The sequence below is a fragment of the Carex rostrata genome, chromosome 9, assembly GCF_964058835.1.
Source record: "Carex rostrata chromosome 9, lpCarRost1.2, whole genome shotgun sequence".
Classification (NCBI taxonomy): Eukaryota; Viridiplantae; Streptophyta; class Magnoliopsida; order Poales; family Cyperaceae; genus Carex; species Carex rostrata.
In genome coordinates this window covers 6,879,290-6,895,132 of record NC_135926.1, presented here as the reverse complement: position 1 = coordinate 6,895,132, position 15,843 = coordinate 6,879,290, and the positions used below count along the sequence as shown (strand labels likewise).

Sequence of the window (15,843 nt, the reverse complement as noted above, 5' to 3'; positions counted from 1 at the left end):
TACTGGTTGTCTTTCATGTTCCTCTTCTTATTGTATTTCATCTTCTTCTAGTTGTCTTTTATGTTCTAGTGGTTGTATTTCATGTTCAACTTATTATCTTTCATGTTCTACTAGTCGTCTTTAATATTTTTTAGTTGTTTTTCATGTTCTACTGGTTGCGTTTCATCTTGTACTGATTGTGTGTCATATTTTACGTGTTGTCTTTTATGTTCTACTAGTTGTCTTTCATCTTGTATTGGTTATGTTTCATGTTCTACTGGTTGTCTTTCATCTTGTACTGGTTGTCTTTTATTTTCTACTGGTGGTCTTTCATGTTCAAGTGATTGTATGTCATATACAACTGGTTATCTTTCATCTTCCACTGATTGTGTTTCTTTATATACTTCATATTCTTCTAGTTGTATTTCATGGAACTCATTGTCGTTCATCTTGTACTAGTTGTCTTTCATCTACTACTGATTGTCTTTCATATTATACTAGTTGTCTTTCATTTTGTACTAGTTGTCTTTTATCTTCTTCTATTAGTCTTTCATATTTCACTAGTTATCTTTCTGTTGAGTATTTTGTGTATAGGGTTTTATGCTAATTTTTATACTCTTTGAACTTTTAAATTTATAAACCTAATACTGAAAGATTGGTCGATTGCAAGTGCACAACCTAATCCCTGTAGCACTTAAGGATACCAATTCCAAGGGAATATCGAGAAATACTAATCTTTAACTTTATTGATTAATTTCATAATATTAAAGAAAGTGTTTTTTTTTGTTCTAAATTCCTAATTTTTAGGTTCAATACCCGAGAAGAAGAGGTTATAACAATTAAACAAAAACTGAAGAGTAAAAGAGACTTTTGGTTTCTTTCAAGGTTTGGAAATATATGAGCATTCGGTCTACAATCCCTTGCTAATCCTATCTATTCGGTTCGTTTAAATTCATGTTTAATATGACGAGGTTTCTAACCTAAGATGTTAAAAGGGGTCACTTTCGTGAGTTAATAACATGCCTAAACAGTTCAGATTTCACGATTAAGTCATTCACCCTAGCTATCTAGACCATGAAGTTCTCGTTAGTCTATCATATCCTTAGATATCAGTACTTTACGATTAAGTCCTTTATCAAACTCTAACCCTAATTTTTGTAGTTCCGGTTTAGATTTCAAATTGGTCAATTCTAATCCAAATCCTAAGGTATTTGTGTTCACAATTTGGTACTATCATATATGATCCTAATCTACTTTGGGTCTATCAAACCTAAGCGGGATACTACAATTCAAGTACAAATCATGCATCAACACAAAGAATAAATCATATAAATTAACATCAAATAAAATAATCATAATAAAAACTAAAATTCAAGTAAGACAAAATTAAAAAAGTTAATGCTAAAGGACCTAAACTCCTATAGAGGAAGACTAGCCTCTCATGGAGATACAAATACCACAAAAAATTCATTACAAAAATAGGCTAAAACAAAGAGAAACTAAATAGAGAAATTGTTTACACTCTTCTCTAGATGAAGAACCTTAATCTTGCTTGCTCTTGCTGAGAGCTTCCTTTCTTCTTCCTTAATTCACTTTTGAGAGTTGAGAAATTTCTGCCAAATATGGATGGATCGAGAGATGCCTTGAAATCGAAAGTTCTAATCCTTTTATAGTCGAAGTTCTGCCCATTCTGGAGCTAATGGACGTGGGGAGTTACTAAATACTTGTCCCACAAGTTTTCCTAAATTGTGCATTCTAATTTTGGCTCTTGGGACGCGACCAGGAGTACCGAAAATAGAAAAACTGTCGAAAATGCAGTTTTTAGGCTGAATGCGACCAGAGTGCAGCCTCACTACGTCGCACGAGCTCCAAACTTTCCCTTTTTAACTTCTACAGGCTGAGTGCGTCCGCACTAAGGATGAATGTGTCCGCACTAAGGATGAGTGCATCCACACTTCTCTCAGAATTTCTGTGTTGTTCTGAAGTTCTCTGAAATTGGATAAGTGTTGGGTTCAACCGCATCAACGGTCAGTGCATCTGCACCAGGGTCAGATTTTCTTATGTTGGCTGCTGGATGCTTCAAATTCCTATAAGTGCTGGATGCAGCCGCACTCTGGCCCAATCCGCATTTTGCTCCATTTTCTTCATTTTCTGCAATTTAAATCAAACAAATGTAGTAGCTTGATTCTAGGTGTATTATATCTTTTTTATATAAAAATACAAGATATTTGGTGTCTTTTTTATGATAAAAGCCAGATCGAATATGTATGTAATTTAGGTCTATTACTTTCATGTTCTACTAGTTGTCTTTCATCTACTACTTATTATCTTTCATGTTATTCTAATTGTCTTTCAAGTTCTTATAATTGTATTTTATCTACTACTTGTTGTGTTACATGTTGTACTAGTTTTCTTTCATCTACTACTAGTTGTCATTCATGTTCTTCTAGTGGTATGTTATTTTCTTTTAGTTGTTTTTCATATAGTACTAGTTGTCTTTCATGTTCTAGTAGTTGTTTTTCGTCTTGTACAAGTTGTTTTTAATTTCTACTATATGTCTTTCATTTACTACTGGCTATGTTTCATTTTCTTCTGGTTGTATTTCATCTTCCTCTAGTTGTCCTTCATGTTTTATTGGTTGTATTTCTTGTTCCACTTGTTATCTTTCATGTTCTACTGGTTGTCTTTAATCTTCTTCTAGTTGTTTTTTATTTTTTTTTCTAGTTGTCTTTCATCTTATTTTTATTATTTTTCATGTTCTACAAGTTGTATGTCATCTTGTATAAGTTATCTTTCATGTTCTATTAGATGTCTTTTATCTGCTACTGGTTATCTTTCAACTTCTTTTAGTCGTCTTTCATGTTCTATTAGTTGTCTTTAATGTTCTACATTTCGTCTTTCATTTTCTTCTGGTTGTCTTTCATGTTCTACTCGTAGTCTTTCATCTTGTACTGGTTGTCTTTCTTGTTGAACTAGTTATCGTTCATCTTGTACTGGTTGTCTTTCATGTTCTACTAGTTGACATTCATCTTGTACTGGTTGTCTTTCATATTCTACTGGTTGTCTTTCATTTTCTATTGTTCTTCTTTCATCTTCTTCTAGTTATTTTTTTATTCTATTGGTTGTCTTCATGTTCCACTTATTGTATTCATGTTTTACTGGTCATCTTTAATCTTCTTCTAGTTGTCTTTCATGTTCTACTGGTTGTCTTTCATGTTCTACTTGTTGTCTTTCATATGTACTGATTGTCTTTCATGTTCTACTTGTTGTGTTTCATCCTGTACTGGTTGTCTTTCATGTTCTACTAGTTGGTTTTTATCTTGTAATGGTTGTCTTTCATATTCTATTGGTTGTCTTTCATGTTCTACTAGTTGTCTTTTATCTTGTACTTAGGCCTGCTAAACGAGTCAGGCCGGCTCATAGGCTTTGAGCTAGGATCTTAAATGAGTCAAATTGAGCTGAGCTCAATTCGAGTTGAGAAACTCGGCCCGAACTCAAAATAATTCATCCCTAATCTAACCAAGCCGATTCGATTCGAGTCACCTATTGAGTTGAATCTCGCACCGTCTCATTCCTCTTCTTTGTTGCCTCCTCCTGTTGAGTTGAATTGCCTCCTCTTCTTCACTGCCTCTGCCCATTGTATTGATCGCTATCTTTTCACCCCATCTTCGCACAACAATTTAATTCAAAGATCTTCTTTACTTTGCTATAAGGTACTTTTACATTCTTGATTTGATATCATACAACATGTCTTGTAAAGTTTGGCTCAACAAGTTGTGATTAAGTAATTGCAAGGCTTGGCTGGTAGTCAATTGGTTTGGTTTGCAATTTTTTTGTGCTTGTTAATTCTGATCCACAATCATTTTGTACAAAGCTGGTCTAGCGTGGTGCCATCATATAAATCATCACCGTTCTACAGAACTAAACTTGTGCTGGTACATATTAGATAGCATCAAGACTGGTGTTCTTTACCAAGTTGTTTGAGCTGGTACTATTAAGCACCTGTCAGCCCAAATTTTGTGACAATGTTACTGAAATAGTTAGGCTTACCACTGTTTGGCAACAACCAGTTCACAGTGTCAATAAATTCAAGTATAATCTGGTTTTTTTAAAAAAAATTATCTTTATCATTGCTAGTTTGATATTTAATGATGAATCGATATACTGAGCTTATAAATTTGATGTTCTTCACATAGATGGATGTTGGAAGGACTCCTTATGTCATGTGGAGTCACTCTATGAACAAATTGGTATGATCTTCATTCCCTTTGTATTATTTGATTCAAATAAAAGATATAGTTGTGTATTTGCTTGAAAATAAGTGGTAAGTAGGACATGAAAGCTATATTGCAAAGTAGTTACTAGAATTCTTCAGTCTGATAGTACTCCCACTTGACAAAATGAAAATGTTCCATGCATATTGAAGAAATTGCAATTTGCTACCATTTGACCTGATAGATCAGTAACTAATATTTATCTAGTGTAGATACCTTGCTCCTAGACCAATAACTTTATTTCGTAAATGAGTATGCATTGATGGGGGTCAGACCTTTTTTATGCCGCCTACATTTGCTTCTCAAATTGTATCAAATCCACATTTCTTTTTTTTTTTATACCTATATTTTAGTTATTACTTATGTAACATATTGTTAATTGTGTGAATATTTTCTTCTAAATTTGAACATAGGTACGTATATGTGCTGTTCCAGCCAATAGGATTGGGATACAGGGAATTGAAATAAGCCTTGGTTGCAATCCGGAGAATAGAGCCAGCCCTCGTTATGTTTGTCTATCTGATTATTTAAAATAGGAAAAAGATTTGGCTGCAAATTAAGTGTAGCGTATGATTGTTTGTTGTATGTACTAATCTAACGGTGGAATGTCTTATGTTCAAAGAGATGCCATTAGTGTGAGGGCAATCTTGTCAACAATTCATTGCATAAATCATTTATAAAAGGGCTTTTTTAGATTACCAGTTACTCCAGAAAATCTGTGCTATGCAAGCAAGTTAACTTTTTGGTGTTTATTATTTTCAAATTGTGCTACTAATATATATTTTATTTTGAGGAACCAAGGTTCATGAAGTATTGAATTACAAGATTCTTTTGAAGAACCTAAGAAGTAAGCAAGACTTTACTAAGCTATTTACTTGTAATGATCTAGTAGATAAGTAAAGTATATTTGAGGCTTGTTGATTTCCAGAGCATCTGCTTTGAACAAGACCATATCGTATGGAACAGATTAAAACTGTAACAAGTTAGAGAGTTCCAGTTTGGTTCTGACCAAGCCGGATAACATCTATATGGAAAGCTTATCAAGTTTTGTGGGATAAATTGTACTAACTATCCTAAACGGACATAAACGTTCAGAACGGTTAATATCAATTTAAATTAAAGTATGGAAACCCTAATTTCAATATTCGTACATTCCGTTTAGGACAAAGCACTTCCGTTAGAACGAATTTGGTAAATATGAATTCCCCACTATATAAAGAGTTATCTCACTTCAGAATTGTTAAGCTAGCAGGGCCGGTCCTGAAGGTTTTGGGACCCGGGGCGGGATAAAAATTTAAGTCCTTTATATAGGGCCATAGGGGTGTAAATAAATTAGATATTATCCGATTTCGTTCGGATCTGAATCAGAAAAATTACTTAAATTATCTGATCTATATTCGTATCCGAAACTATCGATATCTGTATCCATATCCGAAAAGTTATAACGGATAAGGATATTGTTTAATAATTAACTATTGTATCTGCATCCATATTCGTATCCGAAAAGTTACAATGGATAAGGATACAGTTTAATAATTAACTATCTGTAACTATCTTTATCTGACCATTTACACCTCTACTCCACAAGAAATTATTTGTTAAATACCAATGATTTATTACTTATATTTTAGTTGCATGGTATTGATATATGATCGTTAATGTAGTTGGTTCAAGACTCTCTTTATTTTTTTTGTCTTGTATGCTTAGAAAAAAAACATTATTAATCTTGAATTGATATTTCTGATTAACAATATAATATTAGGAGATGAATAGTGACTAATATTTTGGTAATATGATATATGTTTTGTATTTATTATGAAAAATATTAGATCTAATTAATGAATGAAAAAAAAAGTATATTTAGATATTATACTTTACTAGAATGTATATTAGTATTTTTTTAATTATCCGAATTATATTCATATCCATCCGATATCTCATCTGTATTCGTATACATTTAATATCCGATCCGTATCCGAGACTATCCATATTCGCATCCGTATTCAAAAAAATTATAACGGATAAAGATACGGTTCGATCACTATTTGATCCATATCCGACCGTTTATACCCTTACCTTTATATACATATATTATTTTATTAATATGCCAATAGATCATTCCTATTTATAAAAAAGTTTAGAGCTTTTATATATACAAAATTTGTTTTCTAATATTTTATTTATTTTTAATATATACAAATATTTTTTAGTAATATATACATACTAAAATTTTTTTTGGGGCCCTCTGAATCCTGAGGCCCGGGGCCATTGCCCCGGATGCCCTGCCCCAGGACCGGGCATGTAAGCTAGCCATCTCCCATATTTCAAAAAACATTTATTGTGCTACACTTGAAAGCTTTCATTGTTGAGTGAGTTTAAACTTCAATATCTTCTCAACAATCTCAAATCCACTCGACTTATCTTTTATGAGATAGTTTAGTGTCTAGGATTTAGTTCTATAGCATTTCCATCCTAGCTAGTGCATCCTACTTGTATGGTGCGAAAGGGTACAATAGCTCGAGCATTTCTGCTCACATATATCCATAGCTGTGTGAAGATCCCAAGGGACTCTCCAACTCGAGCTTCTAGGCACATCTTGTACACAAGTTAGGCCATAACTTTCCACCATTGTTGGGCTCACGTGTCACAAGTTGTATCCTTTCTTTTTGAGTAATATAAAGGGGGCGCCGACGAGGTTGATCTACCCCGGAGATGTAGGTTTTTTACGCCGAACTCCATTATTAGCTTGTGTGTGAAATTCCTCAAACTCTACTCTATGTACTTTATTTGTACACGCTTGATTGACTTGTCTGTTTAGAGAATTTAATCAAAAAATGTCTAAGAGTATTTGAGACTCCCTACTTAATCCCTCTAAGTGTCGTTAGGGACTCCAGTTGACTTTCTCGTCTTGTACATGTTGTCTTTCATGTTCTACTTGATGTCTTTCATCTACTACTGGTTGTGTTTTATTTATTTTTAGTTATATTTTATCTTCTTCTATTTGTTTTTCATGTTTTATTGGTTGTCTTTCATGCTCTACTGGTCGTCTTTAATATTCTTCTAGTTGTTTTTCATGTTCTACTTGTTGTCTTTCATATTTTTCTGATTGTCTTTCATCTTGTACTGATTGTCTTTCGTGTTCTATTAGTTATCTTTCTCGTGTTCTATTGGTTATCTTTCATGTTTTACTAGTTTTTTATCTTCCTCTAGTTGTCTTTCAAGTTCAACTGATTATATATCATGTAATACTGGTTGTCTTTTATGTTCGAGTACAATTGAACACACCAATCGATCGGACATCCCCGGAATAGTGTGGAAGGACGAGCATGTCTTCAAGGTGAGCGGATTGTTACGATCGGAGTCACAAGTGACCCGTTTTGCATATGATTTTGACCCAATCCAGGGGCAATTGAAAGAGAATATATTTAGGTAGAAAGATCAGGGGGTGAAAGAGCATCGATCAAACAAATAATTAAACGAAGAGACACTGCCACCACCCTTTAGAATCTTGTCCAAAGTCGTTACATCTGAGTGAACGCTTAATTTTGATTAATTCCTTCTCCATTGTAATTGCCTATAAATAGACATCATTTGCGTCAGTTCGGATCATTGAATAAAATGGAAATTTGAGTAGTTTATCATTTCGTTTTTACTTTTCTGCATGTAATATTTAGTTTTTCTAGAAAGGGAAAATTTCTAGTGTCCATCAAAAATCTCGAAATAGCCAATTTCTCCATTAAAACACCACAATATTTAATATTCCCGTACAAATTTAATATTCTTTCTTTTATCCCCTTTTAACCATTTAACATTTTATTTAATTATATTTTAAATAATTATATTTAACTATTTAGATGGACACAAGGGAAATTGGCTCTCTTCTTTTTGAAACCTTGGTAGTGGCTACCAAGTAGAAATTGGCTAACTTCTCATGAAATGACGGTATTTAACGTAATCTGATCCATTTTTTTTCCTCCAACTTCATAGCTAAACCACGCCCGTGTACATCACCTCATGAACAATGCTAGGTGTGCTGTGAGCACAACTTCAAAATTTTATAGGATTAATTTCATACAACAAATTCAAACCATTAAAATCCATTTATCTCATAAATAATGCATGTACATTACAAAATTTGAACGTTTTAAATTCATACAGTTCAAAGTTAAGCGGTAAAAAAAAACATATATTTTATAACTTATTTTATAAGTTGTTTTATATATTTATTTTTTATCATTTTTTTAACCACTTAATCATGTACTACATAAATTTGAAATTTTCAAAACTTTATATGTACATGCATAACTCATGTGGTAGATGGATTTCAACAGTTTGAATTCGTAGTTTGAAATCAATCCGATAAATTTTTGAAATTATACTCACCAACCCATCCCAATAAGCATATCACACCCTAACTTTGCTCCACCTCATATATACACCAGACAAGTAAACAGTTCGTAAAACGGCTCATATAATGCTTGTACACAAATTCCTACCAAGCATCCATATCAGAACTGACACAAACTTCAAGCCAACATCTGTAACAAAAGGTTAAAAATCCCCATCCTTACTGTTAGGGAAGAGAGGAAACAGTTGTTCTTTTTCCACCTAAAGAATCACAAGAGTACTTTCCAACAAGATATAAAGTAATTCAATGCAATATATAAATTTGTCACAGTAAACCGGCCTCCATGAGATTTCTCCTCCTGAGGGTCTCATCTACCAGCTTGAATGTTTTCTTCACAAGCTTCTGATCCAAGGCTGTTGTTCTGTATATTTTGAACACTCGATCCACACGATCAGGTTTGCTACTGTGGAAATATAGCTCTTCAAATTTCTTTTTCACAAACCTGTTGATAACTTCAGATTTAAATGATGCTCCATGATTTTATAACTTTATCATAGTTTTTCCTTCTTTTTTCAAAAAAAAAATGTTCAGTGAGAATGTATGAAAAACCACAGAGAGTTGTTTACAGAAAGTAGTAATAATTTAGAAATTAAAAATGTCAATATTATATAGGAAAAAAGAAACTCACTCATAAGCATGTTCCACCTCTTGCTTTCCTGATGCAGTCGGATGGTAATCTTTAAACCACTCACACACACTTAATGGAACCTTTCAGATATACAAAAATTAATTTCAAACAAATACTAAATATTAATAGTACCATACATATTTACATAAAAAGAATGCAAAGCTCACCTTTTGAACTTTCTTCTCGAAGATATCAAATTTATTGAGAAAGAGCATGAATGATGTTTTCTGCAGAAAAGTTTCAAGGCAGGCTTACTTTGGGAATTTGAATGGACAATGTGATATGAAATCATGCAATGGCAGAATTGAAAAGGTACCTCGAAGCATTTTTGCTTTAAGACCCAATCAAAGAGCTCTTTGGTCTCCATCATTCGATTTTTAGTTTCATCCTCAAAAAGTGTCTGATCATACCTAAACCAATCATACCGATTACAGCTAACTATAACAATCAGACTTTCTAATTTTCATTTTTTTATTATTATTTAACCAACATAAAAGATAACAAGCTAGTTAAATAAAATTTAAGAACAAAGGCAGAAATCCAAAACTCTTTGGTTTGTGTTCCTTGTTAAGAAACCCAATTTCTCTTGTATTTCAAAATTTCTGGGTCAAAGGCTTGGAACTCCCTTTTTACCATTTTAAGCGGTGATAGTCACTAAAAGTTCTACTATAAATATTATGTGCATGCCTACAAAACAACAATCATTTGTACCCCTTTGAACATGGAAAATTTGAACTTCTTTGATTCACTTTCATTCTATTAAGGAAGATACATTTCCTTCATAAATAATTACAGAGTATCTGTTTTACTGCATGGAAGAAAGGGTGAAATAGGGCTCCAGCCCGAATGATCCTCCTTGTTCTCATTTGTGTAGAAATAAGCAGCAATGAGGAAAGCAGGCTACTTTAGGAATCTTCTTGATTTAAACAGAAGAGGGGTAAAACTTTCATGTTCCTTATAAGGGCATGCACGAATGCTTATATACAACAGTATAACTATCCACCATGTATTCACAATTTCAAGGGATATACATGAAATTGCCAATAAAAATTAGAAGGAACATATAGAAACATGCAAACTTACTCGCTGATGGCAGCACAGAATATAACAGCAGTAACACCTTCAAAAAGATGAATCCATTTCCTTCTCTCATTTCTCTGACCCCCCACATCATACAACTTGTACACCTCTCCACTTTTCTTGCTCTCTCCAACTGGGCTGGGGAGACACCCATTTATTTTTATTAGATTCAATACAATGGTAATAAGATTAGCAGTTAATTTGTTTTCAGAACCTTCCAAGTAAATAGATGAATAAAAAAGATTTCCCAAGATTTCCTGAATATTTTCGAACTATTCGCAAATTTTACAAACTGTATGAATTTTACATCCTGAATTATACCCAATTCACAGAACTTGTTTTTCTTTATGAAAACTTCAGAATTTTGATATATTTATATGCATTATGACAAACAAACTAGTCCGGAATTATACCCAAATTACAATCTTTAGACCTTGCCACAATTATTCCCGAATTCTGGAATTATCACTATTTTGTATTTTCAATACAACAATAAAGTTTTGCAAAATGGACCTACTATTAATTAGAATTTGCAAACACCAATAAACAAACTTGGCCATTAACTTGTATTGGCAAAGATTAAGAAAAACACTATTATTCCTTGATAACAATGTTTGAGGTAGAAACATGTCATTAATTCAATAGTTTGAACATTTTTTTCCACTTAGACCTCATATAGTAAGAAATTATTTTCTCCTACAAATCAAACCATATTCATTATTCCTCGTAATCTGTCTCATTTAACTGATAACCCTAATCACATAGCTAATGATAACAAAACTATAAGTGAGTAACGTATTTCTGCTAAGATAATAAAATCAGAGTATAATTTTGCTTGATATAAAGAATATTAAGCTAGACTATTCCCTGTTTATGTAAAATACATGTTTTTTGTGAATACCAAAAGTTAGGTTTTTACTGCAAAGAAAGGTATGTTGTGGGTTCTTGACCAAAGATTTATGAAGAATCACAAAGAACACTGCAAGTTATTTACCTGAACTGAATTTCCACAACTCCTGATGTACGCACTCTTGCATATAGCACATCCTCCTATTATCAAGTACCAATTTGGTATTATATCAGAATTAATGCATGAGTTTGTTAGAATGATAAGGGGTTGGAATATTTTGTAGTAATCGCTTAACCTTTGTAGGAACATAATCCGGCTGAGAGAGTCGCTCCAGATTTTCCATGAAATATTGAGCACAGTCAGGAATTTGAAGCATATTTCCGTGAGAGAAAGTTTCCTAAAAACAACATTTGTTAAAATCAACAATTCAATACTATACTCATGAATCTTGCAGAGGGCTTAAAAGAATATGCACCTGAATAGCTGAATCCTGCCATAGGCTTTTAATGTCCTGTGCAATTTCTTTTGTAAGGAAGGGGTGATCCAACCTGCTGCCTAATTCTGACAGCCTTTCTCCTTTCTCCTGTTGATCACATAACAATTTGATGACTTAACAAAAGATATCAAGCAGAAGATAACTACTGTAACAATATCGGTACCAAGAGCAGGAAGTCCCGGTACAGTTACAAATTGATGTTTATTTCTGCTATTTTCATTTTCAACTCGTATGGACTTAGGCCGAAAGAAACAATTATTCTCATGTTAGTCATTTTGATAAAACCAAAATACAAAGTATAGATCAAGTTTTTTTTTTTTTTGGTGGGGTGGAGTGAGGGCTTTAAACCTTGTTATCAGGAGATACTTCATACTTTGACGAGTCTGATTCGTTCTGAGCCAACTCCTTTGCACCATCATACAATATCTATTAAAATTTAAGAAAAACCCTTGGTTAAACAGACATAATTGTTTAACAATAACCAAGACAATGGCTGAGTCTGTCATCAAAAGGTTGAATAAGCTTACTTCTTTAAACTAAATCCTTGAATAGATAAAGAGAAAAAGACAAACACACCCTTAGTGTTTTCATACTTTAATTGTCTGATAGACGTTGGCATGAACAACTGATGTATAGCTCCTTAGCTCAGCCTCACTAAATCCCGTGTGAAAAAGAAGTTTTATCTACATTTAAATTAATAACACAAGTAAAAGGACCTTTCATCTTATATGGACCTTAAAAAATAATTGCTGCAGAAACAACCGTTGAAAACAGTCATGATAGACTTTGAGGATCATAGCATCAAATTTTATTCATTTTTCTTCTATAAGCATCCCAATGAGATGACATGAGTGGCTGATAAGTTTTCACAGTGCAAGCATTTTCAAAAGGTATGGTCTGGTCTACTGGAACAACAGATTTGGCCTCTAGAGCAATTTTCATAGTGAGAACGCTTTTCTCCTATACCCTTCTAAATTTGAATTTAAAATATTTTTTATTAAGGGATGAATCAGGCTCCTCCCATGATAGTGAATTGGCAATGTATGCATGTCCATAATTTTTTTGTTCAATCTAGCAATTGATGAATCACGTCATGCAACATTCACTTTTTGCATGTGTTGGTAGGTTACTGGTGGTGTTAGTAGTAACTCTTAGCTACACTCTTTTTGTTTGTACCGTGTGTCTTTTTTAAAACTTGGTAGTAGTTACCAAGATTTGTGAGGGGAATCGAACTCTCGATCTTTGGATATAACAACTAGGACATTTTCCTAACCAATTGTGCTACTCCCCTTTCTCTTGTATCGTGTGTAATCAGGTTTCTTTAATGAAACGGGCTCAACAGCCTTTTATCCAAAAAAAAAAAAATGCAACATTCATTTCCAAAAAGGTCATTATAAAAAGTACCCATGCAATTAACAAAACAGGCTCACCTGCTTAAAAATTGTCGATTTCCCTGATTCGCCAGCACCTTGAAAAAGATACTTTGTCCGTCAATAAAAGCCTCGATGAAATTTGAGCAAAAACAATTCCTTTTACATTCATCTAGAAAAACTTCTTTCCCAAAAAAAAAAAGGAAAAATAAATACCAAGAAGCAGGAGTCTATGAATATGTTGCTCAGCCTTTGTTTCTTGCAAAATCCGACGATCAATTTCTGCAGCCTACGAATTGAAACAATTAATAAGAGTAACCAATAGGGAAAAAAAAAAAATGAGAACAAGCCAGGGTACTATGCAGATTACGTAATACCTTAAAATTTTCTTCAGAATTAGCCTCATTGACAGAATGTGATCTACTACAGGAAGAACCCATGCCTTCAAGTAAAAAGCAAAGCGCGGGCATCGTACTAGAGTTTTCTCGATAAAACCATGTCTACAATAAGAAAAGGAACAATGACAATATGTCGGTAGAAATAGGTAATGAAGAGGCAAAACACTGGAGATCTTGAGTGTGAAAGACACCAAATCGAGATGTTTGTGGGAAATTAGTCCAGCTGTGAGAGATAAATCTATGCAGAAAGGGAGCTATGTACTTCAAAATCGATCACAAACCTGTTTGATTTGAAGAAAATCTCAAAATAAATGTTGTTCCAGTCCTCCGAGGTGGAAATTCGCGCGCACGAATTAGTGTATGGCAGTCGAAGTGAGAGTAGAGATCTGGAGCAAGCTAGCAGAATGCATTACAAGCCAGCTAGATCCTCCCCATTTCACAAGGAAATGGAGAAACAAGATGCTTTCCAATTCGGACCGTCCCATCCTAATCGAACAGTCCAGATTAATTTCAAAGGCCGATTCACTGTGCGTCTAAACCTTTTATTAGGTTTTCGTATTTATGAAGTTGAAATGTCTCTATTTTTTTAACGTGTCTTTATTTATAAAAACTTTAACAATTTAAAATATAAAATTTGAAAATTAAAATAAAATTGTTGAATGTGATCTACATTATTTTATCTATGCAAGTGTAAAAAATTATAATATTTCAATTTTATTTTAATTATCATCAAGAGCTTTTAACAAATTACTAATGTAGATAATTTAGAGACGTTAATTTTTTAACTTATTAATTCACATAAAAATAAAATTAAAATACGATAGTTTTTTTATAAATACATAAAAAATAACATATATCACATCTAATAATTTTATTTTGAATTTTAAAACTTATATTTTTTTAAATAAAAATACAATAGAAACACAAAAAAATAAAAACATTTCAACCCTTTTTCTGAATCGACGGCAATAGATATGAGTCTCACCTCGCAAGTTTCTACAGTGGATAAACACTGATCGTAAGTTGGTCGGTTACTAACCATTAAAACGTGAATCCCAGTTGTCAGGGTGGCATTTGTTGTCGATCTCTTCAAATCTTCTTGATTATTGGTGCTATATTGTACTGCGTTCTTCTGAGGAAGTGAGGCGCCTGGGGAATCGCGTGACAGGAGAGCGGAGACGCTTGGTCTCGAGGATCAAGAGCCAGATTCTGCGAACTTAACAGCTGTATATGTTGACTGGATTGACCATGCCCTGCCTTTTCGACACGTGTTTGCTTTTTGCAGATGGCTATCAGGCAGGTGCATTCCGAATCCTCTGAGTCGGATAAAGGTAGTCAATCATGTGGCGAATCCTCGCCGCTATAAAGTATAAACCCACAATTCCACAAAGGGTTAGGGAACCCCAACTTTATATTTAGAGTCGCTAATGATTAAAGTTCGGCTCAATGAGAAAAGTAAAAGGATTCGGTTCTAATTCAGCTCGTTTTTTAAAGAACAAAAGTTCAGCTCAGCTCGCAAGCTGGCTCATATTTTTACTTGTTAATTTCTATAAGTCTGGTAAACCCCTTGTTAAGAGGGCTTCAACTGGAATTAAATAGAAAATTGATTGGACTTTTCTTGTCGGGCCTATATTTTTTCAAAAATGATCGATCAAGTGTATTAGTCTCTTATTCTAGGAAAAATATTGAAATTATATTGTGAAATTTTAATGAATATTGAAATTTAAGAATAAATATTGATCATTTTGGTGATTCTTCTAATCAGTATAATTTTGAAGTGTAATAAATGATCAATAGGTTGTGCCTCTAAATTAGGCGGAAATATTGAAATTAGAATTATTGTTGAATTCGATCATTTTTTTTAATGTTCTTCACATAGGATATATTGTATTGTAGAAATGGTTAAATAATTTTGCTTCTAAAATAGACGAAGTGTTGAGATTATAAGAAGTTTGAAATTAAAGATAATTATTTGATCAAGATTCTCATTAAATTGGATATTGCAATTCCACATATTCTATTTAATTGAAATTTAGTAAGTGAAAGTAATTAATTTGATTAAATTCCAATGAGATTATAATTTTGTAATTTTAGCCAATCAACTCCAATTAACATGGATGATATAGCAATTAATGCATAATATCTCAAATATGTATATTTATCAAACAAAGCAATTTATCATTGACACTAATGTCATATCTTTTGTTATGGCAATTTAGTCATGTAAAATAGATTTTGCAATTAATATTACCATATAAAAAAAATTGTCTTTATGTCTCCATAATGGTGTTTCTAAAATAAGTTTAACAATTACTATTGTTATTTCTTAATTCTGTCAATACCTAAATTCTTAGGTAAAT

At 32.9% G+C, this 15,843-nt stretch overlaps 1 protein-coding gene across 2 annotated transcripts; it reads right to left on the bottom strand.

Annotated features, from left to right (window-relative positions):
* Positions 1 to 8,772: 8,772 nt before the first annotated feature.
* Positions 8,773 to 13,906, bottom strand: LOC144559985 (G protein alpha subunit 1). 2 transcript variants are annotated; one of them, XM_078309151.1, is made up of 14 exons: positions 13,765 to 13,906; positions 13,463 to 13,585; positions 13,302 to 13,374; positions 13,146 to 13,183; positions 12,309 to 12,398; positions 12,064 to 12,141; positions 11,695 to 11,802; positions 11,515 to 11,616; positions 11,364 to 11,419; positions 10,373 to 10,507; positions 9,606 to 9,723; positions 9,457 to 9,516; positions 9,290 to 9,369; positions 8,773 to 9,103 (listed from the first exon to the last, which is right to left on the bottom strand). In XM_078309151.1, the coding sequence occupies exons 2-14, from the start codon at positions 13,553 to 13,555 to the stop codon at positions 8,926 to 8,928; spliced, it is 1,209 nt and encodes a 402-aa protein (XP_078165277.1). In that variant the 5' UTR covers positions 13,556 to 13,585; positions 13,765 to 13,906; the 3' UTR covers positions 8,773 to 8,925. The 2 variants fall into 2 exon arrangements, with proteins under 2 accessions (XP_078165277.1, XP_078165278.1); XM_078309152.1 differs by having other exon boundaries at positions 9,606 to 9,699.
* Positions 13,907 to 15,843: the final 1,937 nt, after the last annotated feature.